Below are 26,332 nucleotides of genomic sequence, written 5' to 3' on the forward strand. Positions count from 1 at the left end.
TTTATTGGTTAAATATTTTCACTCACATACATATGTCTACTGTTTTATTTATATAGATTATGATTTTTTGTCTGCTAAAATTTTTTGTTATTAAAATTTAAAATTTGTTGAAGACATTTATAATTTATTTTATTTTTACGTTTTTTTACTGAAAATCTTTAACAACAAAACAAAGAAAAGTGATTTTTTTATAAGTAAAAAAAAGTGTGATTGAAGCAAATGTTTCAGATATAAGCAATAATAAGCAGTGATATTGGCGATTGTCAATCATTTTAGATGCAGCACGAAAATTCATTAGTATAAACGCGTAAGGTTTATTGAAAGCCTTCTCAAAAGTTGAATTCATATAATCGATAAAAAAATAAAAAAATCAGATTAAATTAAAATTCAAAATCTTAACGCAAAACAGTTCTTCGAGTTAACTCATTGGTTCCCTAACTTTTGCCCTCATGGTTTTCGTGAGCAGCTATTATTGCATATGAAGAAGAACTTGTTGATTGGTGCGCATTACAACGCTGATGACGACTTCCAAAAATTGACCGTATTGACAATTGCAGACCTTTGTTGTCTTATTTGGTTACCCTGTGCTGCACCTTGTCTAAATCACATAAGATAAACAGGAAAAGATTTGCACACAATTTCATTTAAGTGTAAAAAGAATAGAAAGTAGACCATGGATCTACTTTTGACAGCTTTGTAACGCTTGCTTTCCTTATTTTGTCATTTAGTTCTTGTATTCTATTAGAGATCTTTCAGACAAAGAGGAAAGAACTGCTGCTTTTTAAGTTGGAATCCATCCACCTCACACTTATTGGTTAGTTTTTGACTTTGGAGTATCTAGTATTTAATTTTTTAGCTTCTTACATTAAATGGCTTCATGCCTTGCTTTGAGTGATTTCCATTAAAAAAAAGTTAGATCTTATTACAAATTTTAAATTATAATTTGGTTTTAATTATTGAATATTCTAGCTTTCATGACAAAGGAGGAAGACTTGCTGTTTTCTAGGTCAGAATCTATCCATACAGCAGTGGAGAGTAGAAAGTGGATTGTGGGTTTATTTTTGCTTTCCTTTTTCTAATTTAACCCTCATATTCCATGAGAGATGTTTCTGACAAAAGGGAAAGAATTGCTGTTTTCTGGGAAAACATGTATCAAACACTTACCACTAGTTAGTTTTTCAGGTTGAAATAATATTTTTTACGCCTTGCATCAAGTGGCTTCATGCCTTAAAATTTAGGTTTTGTAAAAATTTTTAAATTAGAATTTAGCTTGAAATTATTGGATATTCTAATTTCATATGTTAGCAACTATGTTTGTGCTATCTCTCTCTTGCATGCAAAATTACATCTATGACTAAAGGCAAATAAGACCCATCAGTTACTAAAATAGGATGTATAACAGCTCAAGATTTAAGTTGCTTGAAGCTCCGTTTGAATCCATCTATTCAACTGTTTTAACAGTGTTGAAGCATTTCAATCGACTGACACAAATGTCGAGGAACTGTGGCAATCCTTCAAAAGCAATGAAGTAACACAGACTCTTGGGAACATCAAAAGATGTGTCAAAGATTGGATATCAGGCTGCACAATCGAGCTTGCAAACCAAACAAAACAAGTTTGACATTCCAGCTCTGATGATTTCTGCCAACTGCATCGCAAAACCGCCTACTCTGCGAGAGCTGGTCACAACATTTACCGGCAGGACATTGCTGAAAACATAGTGCAAACCTCGTTAATACGTGATACCAGAAAACTGTACAGTATTCTTCAATCAATCATGAAACCATTTGATGGCAGCAACAAAGTAATTTTCAATCAACAAGACTATTTATTACAAATCTTGATGAGCGCCTCAAACATTGGAGTGATGACTTCACCTTGCTGCTTAATGATACCAATCTAATGTCTCAGATTCCAACTTTTCCTTCTGCAGTTTATGACTGTTGAAGAGTCAGAAGGGATAAGATCTGACTCCTAGAATGTCAAAATAGCAGACTCAGACTCCTTCTTTCAATGTCTTCCAATATTCAATAATAATTGTAGTTGGATTAAAAAATCCGATTCAAACTTCTAGCATTCTTTCGAGTTTGAATCCAGAGATTTTTTTCCCTGGGCACTAAAATCAACAGAGTTTAGATGATTCTTCTAACAACCTTTTTCCTGTTGATTGTGGTGCGATGCTGGTCCTGTGCAGTTCTAGGAGGTTCATCCTACCAAGCTTTGCCTTCTCTTTGAGAATGGGTTATGTAATAATTTCAAAAGATCCTATTTGTCTATCTAATAGCATGTTCCAACTTGGGACCCAGGAAAATAATTTTTTAAAAATAAATTCGTGTAATTTTTATGAGCTCACGTGTTTCAAGGCAGCAAAAGATATTTATGAAATGGGCACATCATAGCAGAATGCCGCGGTAACTTCTTCCATTATTCCTTGTAAATAAATTCACTTTTACATATTTCGCCTGCGTTTTTCCAATTCTTGCTACCAAACGCAAAATTATAACAGTTTATTGTTAATCATCTGAGGCACCTCTACTGGAAAATGCCAATGAGGCTACCCAAACATATTTTGCAGAGTCAGAGTGCTCCTCGGAAGCGCTGATTATTAAATCCCACTTTCCAACCCCTTTTTTACTGTGGAAAAAAAACCTTTGATTTCCGCAACCCTGACTACAAGTAGATGTTGCTACTGATTCAACTGACTACTTATGTGCTTTTTACAAGTCAAAGAATTGGTCCATCGTATCGTTACATTAAAAATAATGTGGAAACATCAGTTCAGTAAAAATCATGGCAGACAAAGAAAATGTCCTTATCTTTTATATTACTGATGATGTATTTAATATCTTTTATATTACTGATGATGTGTTTTAATAATATACAATATCGTATGTCTTCATTTGAGGCAACAAATCACCCAGGATGGGTTGAGTCCTGGGTGACTCGTCCCGTAGCACACAACACATCACGAATGAACACAGACTATGCATGAAGGTCCGCAATGGCCAATATCGTGATAGGCAGCCAGTCCCAGGACCAGTGACAAACACCATAGATTTGTGGATCGAAGTTAGATTCAATGTTGATTTTAATGGCGTGCAACCACGTCTTCAGCTGGCCTCCCGGGTGTCTTCATCACCCTTGTAGTGGTTCTGGAGGTAATGCTTTGTGAGTTAATTCTTCTGAGTTGGATGCACAGCGTGGTCAAACCAGCAAAGTCTCTTTTTCTTACAAGATCTGAATCGTTTTTAAATTTCTGCTAAGTTTTCTAAAGTTATAAGATTTTTATTCATTATTTGTTTATTAATGTTCAAATATTAGATAAGAAATACCAATAAACTGTTAATATTATAAATAAGGAAGATGATAACTTGTATCACAAAAAATTAATACTTTTTACTCAAAGCTTTTTTATGCATAAAATAAAGTTTAGTTTGAGGTTAGGATTAGTAGTAAGTTGTCTTTCCATCAAACGTGAAATCATCGCTTCATTAGACAACATTCGGCTGCACACAATGGAGAAGGAATGTGTGTATCTTCAATCCGGTGAAATCCAAATATAATCATCACTATATACAACCGACAAACTTCTGTGTTTTTTAAATAGTTATAAAATTATTGTCATCATAACCGTGATTAATAGGGCTAGGACAACAGCATATTCTTTTCATTGTTTTGATTTTCGAGTGTGTATCGTTGATATCTTATATGCTTTTATATAGAGTGATGTCCTTCTCGGTTGATTAACTGTGTCTGTTGGATATTTACTCAAGAGTCAAAAGAATGATAAGAATATTCTCGTCATAGTCCTAATAATTAAATACGAATTGAATCTAATATTGAACAAAAAAATAAATCAAAGACGATTTTATCACATTCAATCACATTTTTTTTCTCTAATTAAAATCTTAATCTAAAACGCCTAGATATTAGATATAAAATACAAAATATCGGTTAATATCATAAGATAAATGATAACTTGTATTAATGTTTATTGTTATCAGAAAATTTAAAATACCTAACAATTTAAACAAACGATTAATATAACATTTTATCTTCTATTTTTACTGTTTATGCATAAACAAAAGTGTGAGGTTTTATTTATTAATACGAAAAAAAAACAAAAAAACTAGTTATAATGATATGAAAACATTTTTTCTGCCTGTAACAATTTGTAACTTCAGCCTATAAACTCTTTGTGGCACACCAGTAATGATTCCACGGCACACTAATGTGACACAATACAGAAGATGGGAACCACTGGTTTAAATGATACCCATATAATGTTGGGTAACTCTACTAGTTTTAAAATAGAGAACAATACTATTTTGTTTTTGATTTTTTGAAAATACAATGAAAATATTTCTGACAAGAAAAATTAAATAAATTTAGTTTTGTTAGTTTCATGAAATACATGCAGCAAGGATAGCGCTAAGAGCCACCATCTTTGTGCCAGACGGACGTAAGTGTGAAACAAAAAATAAAATATGAAATTAATCTTTAAAACAGGATGTCAACATACAAATCGAGTTGAGTTTGGGTGCATGCGCAAAAAAAAAAAAAAAAAAAAAAAAAAATGTAAACAAAAATTGAATCGGCCGTTTCTCTCTTTGATCTGACATTGGAAACACATGTAAGGTTTCACCTTAGCTTGGGTTCAGATCAACAAACAAACTTCAGGTGCAATAAAAAGGTATGGGTTTATTTTTTGTTAATACTGGATAAGAGTGCTTATTTAACCGTGGATCGAGAGGTCGTATTCAACATTAAAAAAAAGATGGATTATTTGGATAATTGTTCTCATCTTAGAAATTCTCACAACATTTCAGTCAACAGATTTCTGATTTGAATATTCATTTTTTTGCAGTCTGTTATCCTCATCTTCATAGTTGTTGTTTTTTGTTTCAACTAACTTATCCTCCGGCCTTCTTCTTCGGAGCTTATGGCGCAGTTGATAGAGGCATTGAGTCTCTATGATTCCAGATGAGCATTGTCTGAAGATAGTGGTTTCAATCCTACCCAAGCAGGCGAGAGGATTAGTTAGCCAAAACGTGGTGAGACGACAACTATGGAAAGCAGTAATTACTGGAGATACAGTTACAAGATTCAGCATTCCTATCCAATTGCAGTTAACTACCCGAAGAAGGCCAGAGGATGAGTTGGTCAAAACGTGATGAAACAACAACAACTATGAAGATGAGGATAACAGTTTGCAAAGGAACGAATACTCAAATTATGAAGCCTCATCTAAAAAAAGAAAATAATAACCTCTGATCTTATTCAGATGTATCTTGTTCAACTTTGCAATTCATACAAAATACAAAATTGTGGAGGATAATCTTTAGACTTTAGTTTTACTAGTATTTTAAAATCAAAAATGTTTATCATCATAACTGTTAGAAGTGGAAGATTTTGTTTTAAACAAAATCAAATAAAAAAGACAAAAGAATCGTTTTTGGAATCTGATTCAAAAGTTCTGATTTTTCTGATTCCCGATTAATCGTCTCAACACTAGTTCCAAGTCTTCTGGAAATTCCTCACTACATTGAATATACCAAGAATAAAATGAAACATAGCAAACCTATGCCTTTTGTTTGAAAAATATTTTAATGGAATGTGTTCTGACAAACTCATTGCACTTGTGCCTCCTCGACATACATATCTCCGACAAACCCGTTTAGCAACAAAATTACACTCCTTCACTGTTGAAGTCACTAAATGCCAGAAAGCTTTCTACTCTAAAAATTTCTTCCCTCAAACAGCTAGATTGTGGAATTCTCTTCCTGCTGCCTGCTTCCCTGACTGGATTGATATGCAAAAGTTTAGATGTAACATAAACTTCTTAGGCATGGTCCCAAATGGCTGACTAAACAAAAACAATCTACTGCCATAGATTAAATAAAAAGTTTGGTTTAAAACTTTTGTAAAGATTCAAGAGTTTGACAATATACAACTTAAGATTGGAAGTTACATCAAGCGAAATGTTATAAGAAAAACATCTGTGAGAAACGTAGTCCAAATAATCCAAACGATCGAAATGACCAATCTATCTAAAAAAAATTCCAACTGATAAGGATATGAGAAGTTTTTTTTATAAATAGAAAAAGATCTTATGACCTCCACATACTAATTTTCCAATTTGCAGCTCTTTTTTCCAAATGAAAACTGATTAAAAATTTTTCCACATGTCTGAATACCCTAAATACCAAATTTCAAGTCTGTAGATAAAATATTTGTTGAGTATATATGATGGACCAACTTTTTATAGGTGCACCACGAATCAACATAGAACTCTTCCCCCCCCCCCCTCTTTTTTTTTTTTTAAACTGCAGAGGTGCTGCACAACACTAGAAACTAACAAGTTACCTCTGAGTTTTTAACTTTGAGCCTTATTAGACTCGGTGACCCATGGGGGTTGCCAAAAACTTTATAATTATTTGAGTTTGACCTCTGATGCTGCCTGGTTCAGATAGGTTTATAAGATTTGCATATTAAAAGGAAAATAAATCTTCTCCTAGGCACTGGCAAATGTCAATCAGAATTTATGAATTACAAATAAATTAATTTTACTTTATATTAAAATTATACTCGATAATTTTTCATAATTTTTGGTGTGCATTAATATTTTTCACCAACAAATATATTCATAATTTTTCTGTTATTTTATTTTGGATTGTCATATATCGCCTGTATTTCTTTTTATATCTATTAATAGAGAAATGTCTTTAATTTCTCTGCCCTATAATATAGGTACATCAACAACAGGTAAATATAAGCAGTAAATGTCCATAAAAACATCAAATCATATGTAACAAAAGTGAAAAAAAAAGTGAATTGTAGAGAAAATAAATTCTGTACAGAACAACTGTCAAAGTTTTTTTTTTAACTCGTGGTCAGCTGCTGGATTACATCCCAAGGAAGTTCAATCGATAGAGTAGCAACGAAGAAATAACCTTTTGCCTGTTAGGCCAAAATGGTTTTTAGTGTCATATAATCAATCTACATAGTCCTGACAAACAGCAAAATCCCACCCCTTCACTGTTATATGCAAGAAAGCTTTCTACTGTAATAATTTCTTCTCAGACTGCTGGACTTTGGAATTCCCTCCCTGTTGTTCGCTTCCCTGACTGTACTAACCTGCTGACTCGACGCCTCTGTTCAGTCTCAAAAGACAAAGGATAGGGCCGTTGACATGTAATTGTGTGGCAAGGGTTGTGCAATCACCAACCACACCTCTCCTGAATCGGCATTGCTTGAGTCCAGTGGCAAGTAGGAGTCCAGGATGACTGGAAACAAAGCCGAGATAAGCGGAGAGCACATACAGCACATGGAAGTCCGAAATGGTCACCCATCTGGTACTGGCCAGGCTCATCGTTGCTTAACTTCAGTGATCTGAGGGGAACCGGTGTGTCAAACGTGATTATGCCATAACCTGCTTTTTAAACATAATGTGAACAGATGTCTTGCTGCTCAACACCCCTGTTAGACATGATCCCAAATAGTAGATCTTTACATTCAAATAGCAACCCCCCCCCAAAAAAAAACAAACAAGCAAAATAAAACAACCTGTGTGTATGCCACCAGGATTTATATATATATATATATATATATATAAAAAATAAATACACTGACTTTCCCATTCATTATATTGTATGTTATGGTTAGGTCACTTCACTGTCTTTGATATTCAATATATACGGTGAAGTCACTCCTGAACATGTGAAGCTCTTTCACCATGTGAGATGAATAAATACCAGTGTCACTGCCTAACTATCATCTTGATAAGTTTTTGAAACTGCCACTTGTTTGATAAGAAATCATTTACTAGCCAAAGACGCAATATAAAAAATATGTGAAAAATTATCTTACAATTAAAAATATCTTATGGAAAAATGAAAATATCAAAAGTCTCATGTCATACGAACATATAGAGTAATTCGAAATGCTGTTTTCAAAACACGAGTAAAAAGCATGACTGTTAATAAGTTGACAAAAAAACACAAAGGACAACTCAGACAGGAAATAATACTGCGTAAATTAAAGATTCAGCTAGTAATAATAATAAATATATTTTTGAATTGACAATAACAGGCCCAGTTAATAAGATTAATAATAGTTAGCTTGGTCATGCAATATATATATAATTATGATATATGTAAAAAAAAAAAAAAAAAAAAATTTGTAAGTGTAATTAGAAAAAAATAAAAATATTCCAAATGGTTGGCATTTGTGTTAGACAATTTGATGCTCTTGCAGAGAGAGTGTGTGTGTATATGTTTCATATTGGAGCAAAACGAAACCGTTCATTAATTATCCCCACCAGAAGTGCAAAGGTGTATGCTGCTGCTGCTGTTGCTGATGATGATGATGATGACAGACATTTGCTAAGCCCAAATCGATAGCTGTACTTGCGGCATAAGTGAAAATAAAGCGATGGTCATTCAATATAAAACAAATCAGACAAAAAGATCTGTCTCTAAATCTATGAATACATGGAGAGAGAGAGAGGGGGAGAAGGGGGAGAAGTAAGAGGGTGCACAGGCATGTAAAAAAAAAAAGAGCTGGAAGAAAAGTTCTGGGCTTGGTAGACTTGAAGAAATGAGGGGTGGGGCGGACAGACAAAAAAAAAACTTGCTCGGGGTACCTTCATTGCTGAAGAAGATTTTGACTCCTTCTCTAGTTTAGTTTTAACAGTCTGGCATTCCCCAACTTTATTCTGAAAATTAATAAGGAAACACAGGAGAAAAAGAAATAGAAAAAAAGATGTTAAATAAAATAAAACAGTGAATAACACAAATCAAGATCCATCAACTGTTTTTTTTTTGGGGGGGGGGGACGTTTTATTATTATATTTCATTTTTATTTTTTTTATTTTTTTAGGAAATGGAATGAGATAACTGTTAGATTCACTAATAGGACGACCATAACAACAACAAAATTTTTAAATAAAGAAACATGTAGGGGAAAAAGAAGGAATAAGAAAAAAAAAGACTAAAAAAAGAAAGGAAAAAAGAAAATAAAAGGTAAAAAGGAAAAAAAGAAAAGGTAAAAAGGAAAAAAAGAAAAGGTAAAAAGGAAAAGGGCTAAATAAAAGCAAAAAGGAAAAGAAAGAAAAAGAGAAGAAAGACGGAAACGAAAAATATGCCAATTTTTATTCTAGCTCAAAATAAAATCTAGTTTTGTTAATTTATTTTATAAAAGAAAATATAAAATATGCAATCATAACAAATGTCTTAAAATAATTCTTCCATTTGAAAGTTTCTAAAATAGAATATATATCTATATATATATATAAAAGTGAACGTGTGTGTGTGTGTCTGTGTACATTTCCCTACGCAATAACTCTGTCAATTTTTAGTCTACAGACTTGAAATTTGATATACCGGGTACTGAGATTTGGGAAAATTGATGTGATCGGTTTTTGGCCAAAAATTTGGCGATTAAGGGGTCAAAGTTCAATGATTTGACCTTTGAGAACTCTACCTCAGACAATTTTGGGTCTACGCACTTGAAATTTTAGATATAGGTTCCTTGGACATGGATCTAACTTAATAACTTGATTTGAGCCCAAAACAATAAATATTAAGGGGTCATAATAGGGATCAAAGTTTTAAAAAATTGACCTCTGCGGTCTCTTCCAAATTACTCAGACAATTTCTGGTCTAAATATTTGAAATTTTACATAAAGGGTATTCAGAGATAGGGCAAGCTTTTTCATCAGTTTGGGTCGAAAATTTTTAGTTACCAATATATAAATGTATTATGTATGTCTGTTTGCATGTCTGCCTTAAACTTTCAATAGAGGCGACGAATTTTACCAAGATCAGTATCGTTTTAAAGTTCGACCTTTCATACGACAAATATCGAAAAATTGGCTAAAAACATTAATATCTTCCCCTTCAACTAGGCACTTTTCTACAGGGAGGGGGTCACTTTTTTCGCCGATATTTTGAAACTTATCCTCTCCTTTAGATTGTCTAGCCCTAATTTTAAAAAATGTTGCTTCCGGTTTGGCGGTGGTCGTAACAGCATAAACGTTAGGTTTTACCCCGTTCTTTTCCTCCTTTGTGGTACGGGTTCGAGCCTGCCTTCCTACTACCACTTTTTTTTTTTTTTTTTGCTTAACATACACATCCAAACACCCAGGCAACGCCGGGCTGAAATGCTAGTAACAAATAAATAACAAAAGTACATATTCCAAATTTCAAGATGTTGACCATCTTACAATTTATTCCTTTAAGTACGTTGACATGCACAATTCCTCGTTAAATTTTAGAAACTTTACTTGAAAATTGAGACATGGCGTAATCAAAAAAAAAATAAAAGGTAATCGCAACTTTTCTCCCAATCTTCGGATTTTGTAAATCATGCCCATATGCATTTTATTTTCTTTTAATGAATTGATAGGTGCTTTTTTTCTTTTGAGGAGTTAAGGGCAGAATAGATTCATTGATTGATATAATAATTATATAAATGATTTTGCACTACAAAACATGTGTTGTCAAGAATTGTGAATGCCAGCGTTCTTAAAAGAATAAATGGTAAGATGGTCAATATTTTTAAATTTGAAATATAGACATTTGTCATTTATTTATTATATGCTCTGTAATTTCATTGAGCTTAATAAATTAAAGGATTGGTATAAATAAAAGGTGAACTATAATTGAAAAAAAACAAAAAAAAAACATTTTCACCTCCTTAAACTATATAAACTAAGGTACATGGATAAGTATATTTTATTCTAATCTAATATTGTGAGGATCTCCATTTATAGGAGACATTCATAAAAGGAAAATTTGATGTTTTACTTTGTTTTATTTATGATGATAAAAAAAGGAAAGAAAGGACAGAAGAAAGGAAAAAGAAAATAAAAGGTAAAAAGGAAAAAATGAAAAAGAAAAAAGAGGAAAAGAAAAGAAAAAGGGAAAAACCAAAGGAAGAAAAAGAAAATCAGAAAAGAATAAAGGAAAAATAGAAACCATTCATAAAAAGAAATTTTGATGTTTTATTTCGTTTTATTTATAATAATAATAATAAAAAAAAAAGGTGTAAAAACAGAAATGTTAATATCAGGGTGAAAACTTAGCACAAGAGTACACCCAGGAGTTGTTATTCATTCTCAGGAAATGCTGGCATGTCTCAACGTACTTGAACATTACTGAATGTAAATGAAAATTATTTCCAAACATGGAACCGTTCCCTAAAATTGAATATCGGAAAATTTAAGGGGGAGAAGATTCCTCATTCAATCCTGTGTAACACCAGGTCTTCCTACTAATACACGATGGAGAACTCTGGTGAAGAAAATAATGGTTTCCACTTAGCATTAAGGCAATACTCTTCCATAAAAAAAGAATTGAGTACTTTCAGTTATCTGGATCGTAAAACTGCATTTAAATATGATGTATATGTGGAAGATTTGCTAGCTCAGTTAGTAGCGCACTGGACTTTAACCACTGAGGTCAGGATTTCAAATCTCAGTGGACTTAGCCACACTGATGAGTTGTAATGATAATGAAACATGTCTAAATAAGTCTATGTGAGGATAGTAAACTGCAAAAGTTTGGGCTAAACCTACATCGGACAATAATTAAAAGTGTTCATTATGAAAATCACAGAGCTGAATAATTAAAATTAAAACTATCCATTGAAAGCCTAACTCTCTTCGGCATTACATTTTTTTAAGTTTCATATACACATCATCTACCAAGCTGTTTCATTGTATCACAACTCATTAGTACAGCTAGACAGGAAAGCACTTTAAGCTGACTTTTTTTTCTATAGATGTTTTTACAGATGATTTCCACAGCATTTATTTTTTTCTCTCCCAATACAAAAAATAAAAATTAAAACCTAATTCATCAGATTTAGAAATTATAATTTTTTCAAATTAAAGACTTAATAACAAAGAACACTTGGACAAATAATAAATTAAAAATACAATAAATTTTTTCTCACATTAACAGAAAATAATCGTGAAATATTTTGAATGAATTAAATAAAAAGATTAAAAAGTTTGATGTTAATTTTAAAAAGAACCGAAAGGTGAAAAATGTTAGTTTTATTGCACAAAACAAAAAATTGAAATCTGATTTACCTGAGATTTTGATCCAGAAATTCCAAGTTCGACAACTTCAAGGACATTGTGTAAACATTCTTTGTCATAAAGAAGATTGCTGTGTTCGACAAGCCAGAGTTTGAGACATTTGAAAGCTGCCACAATCATTGAGTGAAGGTCCCTGCAGAATAAAAAGATAAAAAAGAAATTTTGTATTTGGGAAAGTAGAATGTTATGAGTGTCCCCTCCAAAAAAAAAGAAAATGGAAAGGAAAAGGGAGAAAAAGAAAAAAGGAAAAGGAGAAAAGGGAAAAAGAAAAAAGGAAAAGGGGAAAAAGAAAAAAGGAAAAGGGGAAAAAGAAAAAAGGAAAAGGGGAAAAAGAAAAAAGGAAAAGGGGAAAAAGAAAAAAGGAAAAGAAAAAGGAAAAAGGAAAAAGAAAAAAGGAAAAGGGGAAAAAGAAAAAAGGAAAAGGGGAAAAAGAAAAAAGGAAAAGGGGAAAAGGAAAAGGGGAAAAAGAAAAAAGGAAAAGGGGAAAAAGAAAAAAGGAAAAGGGGAAAAAGAAAAAAGGAAAAGGGGAAAAGAAAAAAGGAAAAGGGGAAAAGAAAAAAGGAAAAGAAAAAAGGAAAAGAAAAAAGGAAAAGAAAAAAGGAAAGAGAAAAAAGGAAAGAGAAAAAAGGAAAGAGAAAAAAGGAAAGAGAAAAAAGGAAAGAGAAAAAAGGAAAGAGAAAAAAGGAAAGAGAAAAAAGGAAAGAGAAAAAAGGAAAGAGAAAAAAGGAAAGAGAAAAAAGGAAAGAGAAAAAAGGAAAGAGAAAAAAGGAAAGAGAAAAAAGGAAAGAGAAAAAAGGAAAGAGAAAAAGGAAAGAGAAAAAAGGAAAGAGAAAAAAGGAAAGAGAAAAAAGGAAAGAGAAAAAGGAAAGAGAAAAAGGAAAGAGAAAAAGGAAAGAGAAAAAGGAAAGAGAAAAAGGGGAAAAAAAAACATTTTTGGACAAGTCTTTATTTATCCTTCTTTCTCTCAAGTTTATTTTTATCACTTCTTCAGGTTTTCCTTGAACTTTCCCTGTAAACTGAACATGCTAGCTCAATTCATCTACATCTACTAACCCATTGTTTCAATGTGACCATACCATAAAAGTCTGCTGTTCAGCAAACATCTCCTGGTACTCTCCAGATTTAATCTTCCTCTGAGGTAATCAGATCTAAGCCATAATTTCTTCCTGTGCAATACATGTCCTAAACTCTCATTGATCAGCTTTCACATCCATACATCATTACACAGAGTACACATGCTTGACTCTTCTTAGCTAATAGCAGTCGTGCTCTGACAAAGGTTCCTTTTACTTAATCCCACCAGTATTAATTAGCCATCTAGATATACTTGTTTGAACGATAGACTAAGGGAACTAACTCTTTTCCTGTAAAAGGCAGAGTTATCTCTCTTAAATTAACTCTGTCATGGGAGTTCTTGCATGTTTATGCGACAACGGCACAAGAGAAATGCAAGAGCACCATTTTTTTTTTTTTTTTTTTTTACTTAATAGTAACCACTTATGAAGGTCAGAAGGCTACTCGAGGATAGGGGTTAATGAATGCAAGGTGGTAGTGAAGTAATCCTAAAGTGGGTGAAATATATTTATGAGGACGACCTAATAGAAACTTGTTAAATTAGATTTAAAGTCTACCATGTTGTATTTAGCCAAGAAGCATGCCAGTAAAACAGTGTTCCGAAGGCGGGCAGTTCTGGGAAAGAAGCTTTTTTCATGGAATCTGCATTTACATCTAGGCACAGATAGAGAGCGCGGAAAATTATATATAGTGATTTTAGCTAGTCGAGTGTTTTTTTGTGAAAGTTTGGCAAGTGGGGACCATAGATTGGAGTTCAGATGAGCACCTACCATGAAAATAGTGATAGAGCAGAGACAGGCTGGTGACATTTCTTCAGTGGGAAAGAGGTTGCAGGGAAGAAGAAATGGCATCATCTACTAGGTTTTGAACTCTTTCAAGGCAGGATAGGCGTGCCGAGCAGCTCCTGCCCAAATGTGGCAACAGTGCTCCATTGTAGGGCACACCTGGCTCTTATACAGATAGAGGATCGCATTGGTAGTGAGATACTTACTGGAGCGAAAGAATGATCCAACCATCTTTCCAGCGATCTTCGCCACAGATTTGATGTACATGTTCCATTTCAGACCAGGAGTGAATGTCAGTCCTAGAAGTTTGTCAAGACACAGAGCTTCCCCAAGACTAGATCTATTCATTTTCATTGGAGCATGGTGGGGATCAGAGCAATTACGACGAAAGGAGAGAAGCTTGGTTTTTGATGCATTAATATTAACCTTTTTCCACCCCTGCAGCACGTTCTCAAGATCAGAAGAGGGAGAATCAAAAAGATCTTTGCCATTGCTGACCTTTGAAGTGTCATAGATTGTCGTGTCGTCTGCATGTCTACAAATGATCTAAGAATGTGATTTGGGAAATTGTTGAAGATCAGGAACAGGGTTGGACCCAGGATATAACCTTGAGGGATACCAGCATTAATACAATGACTTTCTGATTTCTTCCCATCAACAACTACTCTTATAAGCTTATCAGAGAGAAAGGATTCTATAACTGAAAGGACATTCTCAGCTATTCCATAGGTGACGATCTTATGAATTAGACCTTTATGCCACACTCTATCAAAAGCCTTTGCTATGCCAAGAACTATTGCTCTAGAGACAAAGCCTCAGTCAAATGATTCACTAATCCTGTGTGATATTACAGTTAGTACATCAGCTGTAGATCTCTCTCAGAACAGAAACCATACTGCATGTCACTGAGCAGTTGTTTTTGCCAAGGTGGTTGACTACTCTCTTTATCAGATTCCAGCTACTCATGGCACACAGGAGATTGATTGGTCTATATTGAGAAGGAGATGATTGATCACCAGAATTTTTCAATACAGGGTAGACTGATGGAGCTTTCCAAGGTGTTGGGAAGCTCCATCTCTTTAAGACAACATCCAAACAGCTTCGTATGGGATGTTGCAATATTTTGGACTTGTAATGGGGTATGATCCCACACAGTCGGACGATTCTATTTATAAACGATGCTATGAACTGACGAATCGAATTAATTCACGTTCTGCTACCAACCAATCAGAAACCAGAATTGCTTCATAAATATTAAACCTTTTCTGAAGCAATTTCACATGTTTTTTTTTTTCTTCTTCCCGTCTCAACACGATAATATTTTGCTCTGTGGAACTGTCTACTGCAAACCAGTTAACTCTCAAGACTTGTTTAAAACAACGAACCATCGGAAACTGTTCTGTCTACTGCAAACCAGTCACCTCTCAAGACTTGTTTAAAACAACGAACCATCTGAAACTTTTATGAAACTAAACATGGCTTACACTTCTAGATGGGAGCTAGTTCTGGTTGAAGTTTTTTTTTTATGACTTGAATGCCGTTGCTTCATTAGAATCAAGGGTTTTGATAAGTTTGCAACATCACGTACAGAAATTTGTATGTCGCTTAGTGTTTTCAGGAGGGAATACGGGAAGGGGGAGGGTAGGCGACCCTGATCGCAAAGGGTAGAATTTGCTGCAAAGTATTTGACAAAGAGTTTGGCTTTCTCAGATACTGATGAGATTACCTACGATCCATTGATAATGCTTGGGATAGACGACACGCTTCTGTTCAGGACCCTGTTTGTTATTCGCCAAAACTGGTGGGAGCCAAGCTGCTTCTTTGCTACTTTAAACTTGATGCACTGAGTATACGAATTTCTTGCATTTTTATTACAATGATTACTCTATTACACTGATTACTCTATTACAATTATTACTCTATCACAATGATTACTCTATCACAATTATTACTCTATCACAATTATTACTCTATCACAATGATTACTCTATTACAATGATTACTCTATTACAATGATTACTCTATCACAATGATTACTCTATTACAATTATTACTCTATCACAATGATTACTCTATTACAATGATTACTCTATCACAATGATTACTCTATCACAATGATTACAATTATTACAATGATTACAATTATTACTCTATTACAATAATTACAATTATTACTCTATTACAATTATTACTCTATTACAATAATTACTCTATTACAATAATTACTCTATTACAATGATTACAATTATTACAATGATTACAATGATTACAATTATTACAATGATTACAATAATTACTCTATTACAATAATTACTCTATTACAATAATTACTCTATTACAATAATTACAATTATTACAATGATTACAATTATTACTCTATTACAATTATTACAATTATTACAATGATTACAATTATTACAATGATTACAATTATTACAATGATTACTCTATTACAATAATTACTCTATTACAATGATTACAATTACTACAATGATTACAATTATTACAATGATTACAATTATTACTCTATTACAATGATTACAATGATTACTCTATTACAATGATTACAATTATTACTCTATTACAATGATTACAATTATTACAATGATTACAATGATTACTCTATTACAATGATTACTTTAGTACAATGATTACTCTATTACAATGATCACAATTATTACTCTATTACAATGATTACAATTATTACAATGATTACAATGATTACTCTATTACAATGATTACTCTATTACAATGATTACAATTATTACTCTATTACAATGATTACAATTATTACAATGATTACAATTATTACAATGATTACAATTATTACTCTATTACAATGATTACAATTATTACTCTATTACAATAATTACTCTATTACAATAATTACTCTATTACAATTATTACTCTATTACAATGATTACAATTATTACAATGATTACAATTATTACAATGATTACAATTATTACAATGATTACAATTATTACTCTATTACAATAATTACTCTATTACAATTATTACTCTATTACAATAATTACTCTATTACAATAATTACTCTATTACAATAATTACTCTATTACAATGATTACAATTATTACAATGATTACAATTATTACAATGATTACAATGATTACAATTATTACAATGATTACAATTATTACAATGATTACAATTATTACAATGATTACAATTATTACAATGATTACAATTATTACAATGATTACAAATATTACTCTATTACAATAATTACTCTATTACAATAATTACTCTATTACTATGATTACAATTATTACAATTATTACAATGATTAAAATGATTACAACTATTACTCTATTACAATAATTACTCTATTACAATGATTACAATTATTACAATGATTACTCTATTACAATGATTACAATTATTACAATGATTACAATTATTACTCTATTACAATTATTACTCTATTACAATGATTACAATTATTACAATTATTACTCTATTACAATGATTACTCTATTACAATGAGTACAATGATTACTCTATTACAATGATTACAATGATTACAATTATTACAATGATTACAATTATTACTCTATTACAATTATTACTCTATTACAATGATTACAATTATTACAATTATTACTCTATTACAATGATTACAATTATTACTCTATTACAATGATTACAATTTTTACAATGATTACAATGATTACTCTATTAAATGATTACAATTATTACTCTATTACAATGATTATTCTATTACAATGATTACAATTATTACTCTATTACAATGATTACAATTATTACAATGATTACAATTATTACAATGATTACAATTATTACAATTATTACAATGATTACAATTATTACAATGATTACAATGATTACAATTATTACTCTATTACAATAATTACTCTATTACAATAATTACTCTATTACAATGATTACAATTATTACAATGATTACAATTATTACAATGATTACAATTATTACAATGATTACAATGATTACAATTATTACTCTATTACAATGATTACAATTATTACTCTATTACAATGATTACTCTATTACAATGATTACTCTATTACAATGATTACTCTATTACAATGATTACTCTATTACAATGATTACTCTATCACAATGATTACTCTATCACAATGATTACAATGATTACTCTATTACAATGATTACAATTATTACAATGATTACTCTATTACAATGATTACAATTATTACTCTATTACAATGATTACAATGATTACAATTATTACTCTATCACAATGATTACTCTATTACAAATATTACTCTATTACAATGATTACTCTATCACAATGATTACTCTATCACAATGATTACTCTATTACAATTATTACTCTATTACAATTATTACTCTATTACAATGATTACAATTATTACTCTATCACAATGATTACTTTATCACAATGATTACTCTATCACAATGATTACTCTATCACAATGATTACTCTATCACAATGATTACTCTATCACAATGATTACTCTATCACAATGATTACTCTATCACAATGATTACTCTATCACAATGATTACTCTATCACAATGATTACTCTATCACAATGATTACTCTATTACAATGATTACTCTATCACAATGATTACTCTATCACAATTATTACTCTATCACAATTATTACTCTATCACAATTATTACTCTATCACAATTATTACTCTATCACAATGATTACTCTATCACAATGATTACTCTATCACAATGATTACTCTATCACAATGATTACTCTATTACAATGATGACTCTATTACAATGATGACTCTATTACAATTATTACTCTATTACAATTAATACTCTATTACAATTAATACTCTATTACAATTAATACTCTATTACAATGATTACAATTATTACAATGATTACAATTATTACTCTATTACAATTATTACTCTATTACAATGATTACAATTATTACAATGATTACAATTATTACAATGATTACAATGATTACTCTATTACAATGATTACTCTATTACAATGATGACTCTATTACAATGATGACTCTATTACAATGGTTGTTGGTAGTTCTAAAGCTGGCTTTAGTTTCACAACATCTATTATGCTAGAAACAATGAAAATACTGATTTCTGTGCGCAATGGCGGCAGCGCATTCTGGAGTGAACCACAGCTGACTGTTGGGCTTTTGCTGGAATTTTTTGGAGGGTATGAAGCAGTCTATACTTGCAGTTAACCATTAAGTCAGGTTTGATACTATAAAGGACACATTCTTTTTAAACATGGAGTGTAGAGGTATATGTGATATGAATGTTCGGAAGTCATCGCAATCAGCCATAGAGTATCTATACACAGTACGAATGAGAGGCACATCAGAGGACTTATTACATTTTTTTTTGTACCTTAACTGAGACAACTGAGTGATCGGAAGATCCCAATGGAGACAGAATGGAGGATGATCACACGTCAGGACAAGTTGTAAGAAACAAGTCAAGTAGACTTGCATATTGTCTACTGGAATCGAGCATACGATTGGGTTCAAGAACAATTTGCGTAAGGTCATAGGCAATCGGGAAATCATGATAGTACCTCCCCTCATCATCAGTCTTGTTTGAGTGGACTAGCTATTCAACGTTGTGAACATGGGAGTCTCCGCAGATGTGAATGTTAACCAGTAGACAGAATATAGTAAAATTTTTCAGAGATACTTTCAATGATAGAAACGCTACTGTTATGGGGTCGATAGAGAGCAAATATGAATGCTGTGCTGTGAACAAGTGCTACTCTGAAGCACATGAAGGGCAAATTAGGATCGTTTAATCTTGTTTTGTTTCTTGTTATTTTTCATTTTTTTACCCACTAATATGGCATCAAGAGGCCCCACCAGAAGCTACCGTATGGTCCAGAATCCATTCACCAAATGACAATACAGCAGCCTCAGTACTTTGCACCTGCTAGGGGTTAATCCAAGGTTCCGGTCCCTGACTATCAGGCAGATAATGTCAGCCCAGGCAAAACATTTACCTTCAGCACTCTTATTAGTGACATGGCCACGAAGATAGAGACATCTCAAGCGATTGCTCAGAAAAAAAACAAAAAAACACTGCTGGCCCAAAGTACAGCTTTTTTTCCACCTTTTGCCAGAAACATCACTCATCGTAAATGATGACTGAGGGACAAAATAGAAGAAGTGAGAGTTACAGAGCTGCCAAAAACGCATTCACAATGCGTTTTCTACTCTCCATTAAAAAGAAAACACAACTAAGTATTGTACTTAATATAAGTTAAAAACAAGCCTTTTTTTTTTCATTTTGGGGAAGAATATAGATAACTTTTCTCACTAAGGGTTCTTAAGGTAAAATGCACAAACAAGAAAAGACAAAACAGATTTGAAAGAACCATTTTTATAACATACAAATAAAATGTCCATTCATACTTTCTCCACATTTCTCGTCCGTCTCCATTGTTTTGCACTTCTTGCACACAAACTGATGAACATCTCTCAACAGTTATTCTACTAAACTTCTTATGTACCTAATGCCAAATTTAGATCATTTAGTCCTTATCCAATATTCTGCCTATATTATAAAACAAAAATTTAACGAATCTATAGGCACATGTCTATGATGGGGAAAAATATTTCATATTCCAAACATCATGTAAATTGGTCAAGTAATTTTAAACAATGATGAAAGTTTAATTTTATTATTTAGAAATAAAACTACCCGAGCAATTTACCTGATTTTTTATGTACAATATTTTCTTTCTGTCACGGGTACATACATCCTACAAATATTTTTTATTTTGGTTTTTAGGAGGAATTCTGGAAAAGCACTGATTATTTTGTAAATAAATTGTCTGTAATTGATAGATTCCACTTAACTCATAGATAGGAGCTTGATAGATCTTAATACTTGGATCAGAATACACCTGGGAATAATGGTAACTAAGGAATGACTCCATACTCCCAAAATGGGATTTTGCCATCCTGTTTCATGCCACACCTAATACAGATTCTATTTAAGCCAGAAATAGAACCGGTGTCAGAGTAGGCATGAGAGTAATTACAACTAAGGAGTAACTATACTCCCCAAAACTAACAAATTGGAAACTCACCACTAGTATTCTGACAGAATATGTTTTTTAATAAAATCGTGCAAATTAACATCAGATAAATATTAAATTAGTCAAAAATCTGTTTTTGCATTTGGGTGTGTCCATGATTTTAAATGGACAGTAACACACGGAAAAACAATGATATTATCGTATGGAGTGTTGGTCATTACCTCGAATGTGAAGTCGCAGGTCGACTACATTGGTAGACAATAAAATCACAAATCCACTTCACTGTATGCTTACTCATACTTCTGTTTGCAGGTTTCACCTTAACTTTGGCCAGTCCAGACAGGAGTTCCATGGCAGCCAAGGCCGTGTTCAAGTCGGACTTCCACGATGCCATCAATCGGTTAGAGACCATTGAAGTTGCCTGACCAAATAATCTGTGAGCAGTGTCTACAAAAAGAACAAGAATTATAAAGTGGCAAAAGTAAAGAAAATAAACCATTTTGTCTCTTTTGGGTGATTGTGCATTCATTTGTTTTTTTGTTCACAAAATCTCTAAAAGCATTTATTTATATAAATTTGATGTTTGCAGCCTTTATATATTGATGTAAACCTAATTGAAAACAGAATTTTTCTTAATTGTTTTCTCCTCTACAAGCTAACTTTCATGTCTAGTTTCAATTGAATTGGATCCGAAAGTTGGTTTTTGTCTATCTCTAGCTTGCGATTGATGTAAAATATGAGCTTTTCTTTGCTACATTGTTGCTTTTACTGTATTTTATTTTCGATCTTTAGTTTTGACTTAAAAAAAAAAAAAAAAAAGGGAAAAATTAATTATTAATGCATTTGTATATATACATATATGATCAGGTTGAAAGTTCTTGTGGAATTTTTAATTTTGATTTCAAATGATGTATTTTCAAATAAGTTTTCATTATAATATCTTTACTTTATATAACATTTTAAGGAGTGTTTTCGCTCTATATAATTGTTTAAATAACAATCGCTTTAAAACAATTATGTTTTCTTTTCAGAATGTTCAATACAATATGGAACAAAAGCAAATTCACACAATTTTCTTTTTTCAATTCAAGCTAGGCTGAAAAGCTGCTGAAACGGCAACAAAGCATTTGAGCCAGCAACCACTACCGAATGCACAGCACAATGGTGGTTTAAGAAATTTTGTGGCAGCGACAAGAGACCTGAAGATGATGAGTGTAGTGGTCGGCCATTGGATGTTGACAATGATTAATAAAGAGCCTTAGTCGAAGCCAATCCATACACAACTGTTCGAGAACTTGCTTCTGAATTAGACATAATGCCTACAATGATTTTTGACCACTTGAAAGAGATTGGAAAGACAAAAAAAAAACTTGATAAAATGGGTACCTCACAAATTGAGCAACAACTAAAAGAAACGCAATTATGAAGTGTCATCTTCCCTTTTTTTCATACAACAAAAATGACCAGTTTCTCGACCGGGATGTGACTTGCAATGAAAAGTGTTTTTTTCATGACAAACCAGTGACACTCAGCGCAGTGGTTAGATGCTGATGAAGTTCCACGACACTTTCTGAAGCCAGAGTTGCACCAAAAAAGGTCATGCTGACTGTTTGGTAGTCTGTGACCGGTCTCATCCATTAGTTTTTTTTTTTTAATGTAGGCGAAACCATTATGGCGAAAATGTACTGTCAACAAATAAATGAAATGCATCAGAAACTTCAACAACAATACCCAGCATTAGTCAACAGAAAAGACGCAATTCTCCTCCATGACAATGCCCAACCACACTTTGCTAAACTGACTCTGCAGAAGTTGAACGAATTCGGCTACAAAACTGCCTCATCCACCATACTCTCCAGATTTCTCACCTACCGACTACCACTTTTTTAAGCATCTCGACAACTTTCTGCAGGAGAAACGCTTTAAAAACCTAAGCAATATCAAAAACGCCTTCAGCGACTTCATTGCCATAAGAATGCAAGATTTTTATGTTACTGGCATAAATACACGTTGTTTTGCATTTGCAAGTGTTGCTTCTGATGGTGATTATTTTGATCAATAAATTTTTTTTTCAGCATGTTCATCTGAATTTAAAAATTAAAAACCGCAAAAACTTTCTTATCAACCTGATATATATATATATATTTATCCCAGAGTAAAAACCATTGAATTTCAATAAGGTTGTTGATAGTGCTCAATTAAAAGAGAAAGATATTATTTTATCCAGTTTATGTTAACAAAATTATAAGTCACTACAATAAATTTACTGTTTCAGTCTTAAAAGATATCGTCAGATGACAAGAGATCTCTGGTCTTATTCAAGGCCAGTCATTTACATTTTTAAAGAACTGGCCTCGAATATGACCAAAGGTCCCTTGTCGCCTGACAATATCTTTTAAGACTGAAATAGTAAATTTATTGTAGTGACTTATCATAATTTTGTTTACATAAATTGAATAAAATAATATGTATGTATGTAGATATTTCGGCAATTAATTTTATTTGTTCTACAAATATATTTAAAGTTAAAAATATAGGACTTGTGTTAATACTTATTGTTTTAAATATTTTATTTTTCGTGCATTTATGACTAATCATTTACTGAAGGTTTAATTAATTTTCTGCAATCTTATTAAAATAGTTCACGTTTTAAATTTACCATTTAAAGGGAGACAACTTTGTCAATTGGTTAAAGCAAGTAAGAAACCAGTACATGTAAAACAAAATAAAAAAAATACTGTATTGATAAAAGTTAAATCTGCAAAGCTTATCAAACCATTATATCTCAGTTTACTTCAGTTTATTTTGATCCGTTACACCTTTGCATTGTATTGCTTTCCATAAATTTGAATTTCATTTTATATACATTTTATTAGTTTTTACATAATCTAATTTTTGGTGTGGATAATTAAGTTGGTTGGTTGTTTTTGTTTTACGGCATATCAGGTTATTTAATGCCGAATCCAGTTATTGTGAAGAAAATTTTTTTAATAGAATATACTTGTTTTTTTTCCAAGTCAGTTTCTATTTAACCCATAGTTGGAACCCTAACAGGTACTACCACTCCGGTAAAGAGTGGACCTGGGAGCAATGGCAATTAAAGGGTGGCTCCACACTCCCCTAAGCCTGCAAGCTGGGGCCTCACCACTGGATATAGTTTAAGGTCATATCCAGGACCAGGGTAATGAGGACCAACTTTTAGAATTTGTGTTTTAGAATATAAAAAGGAAACCAATTCGTTAGATAATAGCACCACAATGTTGTTTGTGTATTTAAAATACAGAAGCACAAACTGCTGACTATTTTTTATATTTTAGATGTACAAAGCATTAAAAATAAAGTGAAGCACAAATATAGTGATAATTTTGGGGTTTTGTCCAGAATTGACCCTATACTAGAAAACAAAAAAAAATAACATAAAAACTGCATGATGTACATACTCATGACAAAACGAAAATATCACATTCCAAAAATCATGTGAAATAGTTTTATTTTTTTAAAAAAAGAACTTCAAATTTTATAAGTATCAGAAGAGTGACCGTCTCGCCCACCATTTTGAAAATTTTTTTCATAAGGGAGATAACTCAACACTAATTCAAACTTTCTAGATTTATGCTGTAATGGCTATGGACTCATTAATCACTTAAAAATGATTTTATTTATAAAAATAAAACTTGATTAATTTACATGATTTTTAGAATATGATGTTTTCATTTCAGCATGGGTGTGTACATCATACAGATTTTTCTTTAATTTTGTTTTTTAATATGAGGAATTCCGGACAAAACTCATGCTATGTGCTGCTATACATTCAACCCACATCAAATTTATTGACATAAAAAATAGCCAAGTCGGACAAGACGGCCAGATCTACTTATATTGAATCTGAATGCTTGTCCAAGGACATTTTAAATGTGGATATGGTAAGCTGTTCTAAGGAGCAGAAACACAAAAAAAGAATTATGCCTTTCTCTTGTTTAGATGGAAGCAACATTGTGTGCTGGCAGAAACTACAACTTAATGCTGGGGTAAAAAAAAACCTTGAAAGAGAAAATTTCTATTGAAAATGTTATATGACAGAATCAGGTCCACTCACATCTTTCACAGCTAAAAATATGTCGGACGTCACTTCCACCAAATGGCTTTGTAAACAAAGGAAGACGAAAAGTGAATTTTACCTACTTCATTTGTTCTGTCCATAGTTTGAGAATAAATCCTTCTAGACTGAGGCAATTATAATTTTGTTTCAATCTAGAGTGCTCCTTTTGAAGAGCTGGATTTTCCCTACAATAAAAATTTGATCTTTTGGCTAACTCTTCCCTTGTGGGAAAACAAGTAAATAGGGACATTGAGATTGAGACAACTATTTGAGTACTCACACACACTCAAACTTAAAAGATTAATTAAAAAAAAAAAAAAAAAAAAAATGACAACCTGCAAATAAAATATTAAAATCGTCTGCTGTGAAACAACAAACTTTTTATATTTGTAAAATAAAACTGTAACTTATAAAAAAACGTAAAACTGTAGTTTATAAAATTAATATAACTTGGTTATGAATTATAAAATGAAAAGCAAAACAAAATGGGAAAGCAAAAAAAAAAAAAAAAAATTAAAAAGCAAGCAAGAAAAGAAAAAAATAAGCTATTAAAATAAAAAAAAATTGTTTTGTGCAGAAATTCCCTCTAGCAAGTTTGAATTATTGTTGAATAATTTTTTTTCATGGCGGGTGAGATGAACCTCCTTGATTTTTCATAAAAATTTAATTTTTTTATTTAAAAATAAATGATCAATTTACATTACTTTTTCAAATATGATATTTTTATTTTGTTATGGGTGCATACATTATACAGAATTTATTTTGCTTTTGAGGGAATTCTGGACAAGAACTAGAAAAATAAGCTAATAAGAAAAGAGAAGTATGAGTAAGCAAAAAAAAAAAAAAAAAAAAAGAAAAAAAGAGTAAGCAAAAAAAAAAAAAAAGAGTAAGCAAGAAAATGAAAAGAAAAATTAAGCAAGAAAAAAGAAAATGAGAAAAAACTGAAAACAAAAAAATTGAATAAAAAAATGAGAATAAGAAAATAAAATTTTATGACAAATTAATAACAAAAGATAAAATTGATTATTCCTCATCTAAAGACAAAGAAAAAAAAAATAAAATAAAAAGTCCACCACCACAAGTCTGAAATAATAAAAGAAATAAAAAAATACAAATATTGATGCTAAAAAGAATTTTTAAATAGAAAAACAAGACTTTAAAGAAAATAAAATTCTGATCAATAAAATTAAAAAAAAAAAAAAAATGAGTAAAAAATATGA

General features: G+C 31.5%; 1 protein-coding gene across 3 annotated transcripts in view; it reads right to left on the reverse strand.

Annotated features, from left to right (window-relative positions):
* LOC145297488 (ral GTPase-activating protein subunit beta-like) overlaps nucleotides 1-26,332 on the reverse strand; it is a 198,968-nt gene that overhangs the window by 75,483 nt on the left and 97,153 nt on the right. For 2 of the 3 annotated variants that reach the window (XM_080143373.1, XM_080143372.1), the window contains 2 exons: nucleotides 21,235-21,460; nucleotides 12,098-12,239 (listed from right to left, as the gene is read on the reverse strand). In XM_080143373.1, the coding sequence (XP_079999499.1) occupies nucleotides 12,098-12,239; nucleotides 21,235-21,460 (368 nt within the window). Of the gene's footprint in view, nucleotides 1-8,644; nucleotides 8,717-12,097; nucleotides 12,240-21,234; nucleotides 21,461-26,332 lie in introns of all 3 variants that reach the window. The other variant, XM_080143371.1, reaches the window with a different exon arrangement.

Source organism: Euprymna scolopes, chromosome 18 (genome assembly GCF_053919585.1).
Source record: "Euprymna scolopes isolate OS-2025 chromosome 18, ASM5391958v1, whole genome shotgun sequence".
NCBI classification, from domain to species: domain Eukaryota; kingdom Metazoa; phylum Mollusca; class Cephalopoda; order Sepiida; family Sepiolidae; genus Euprymna; species Euprymna scolopes.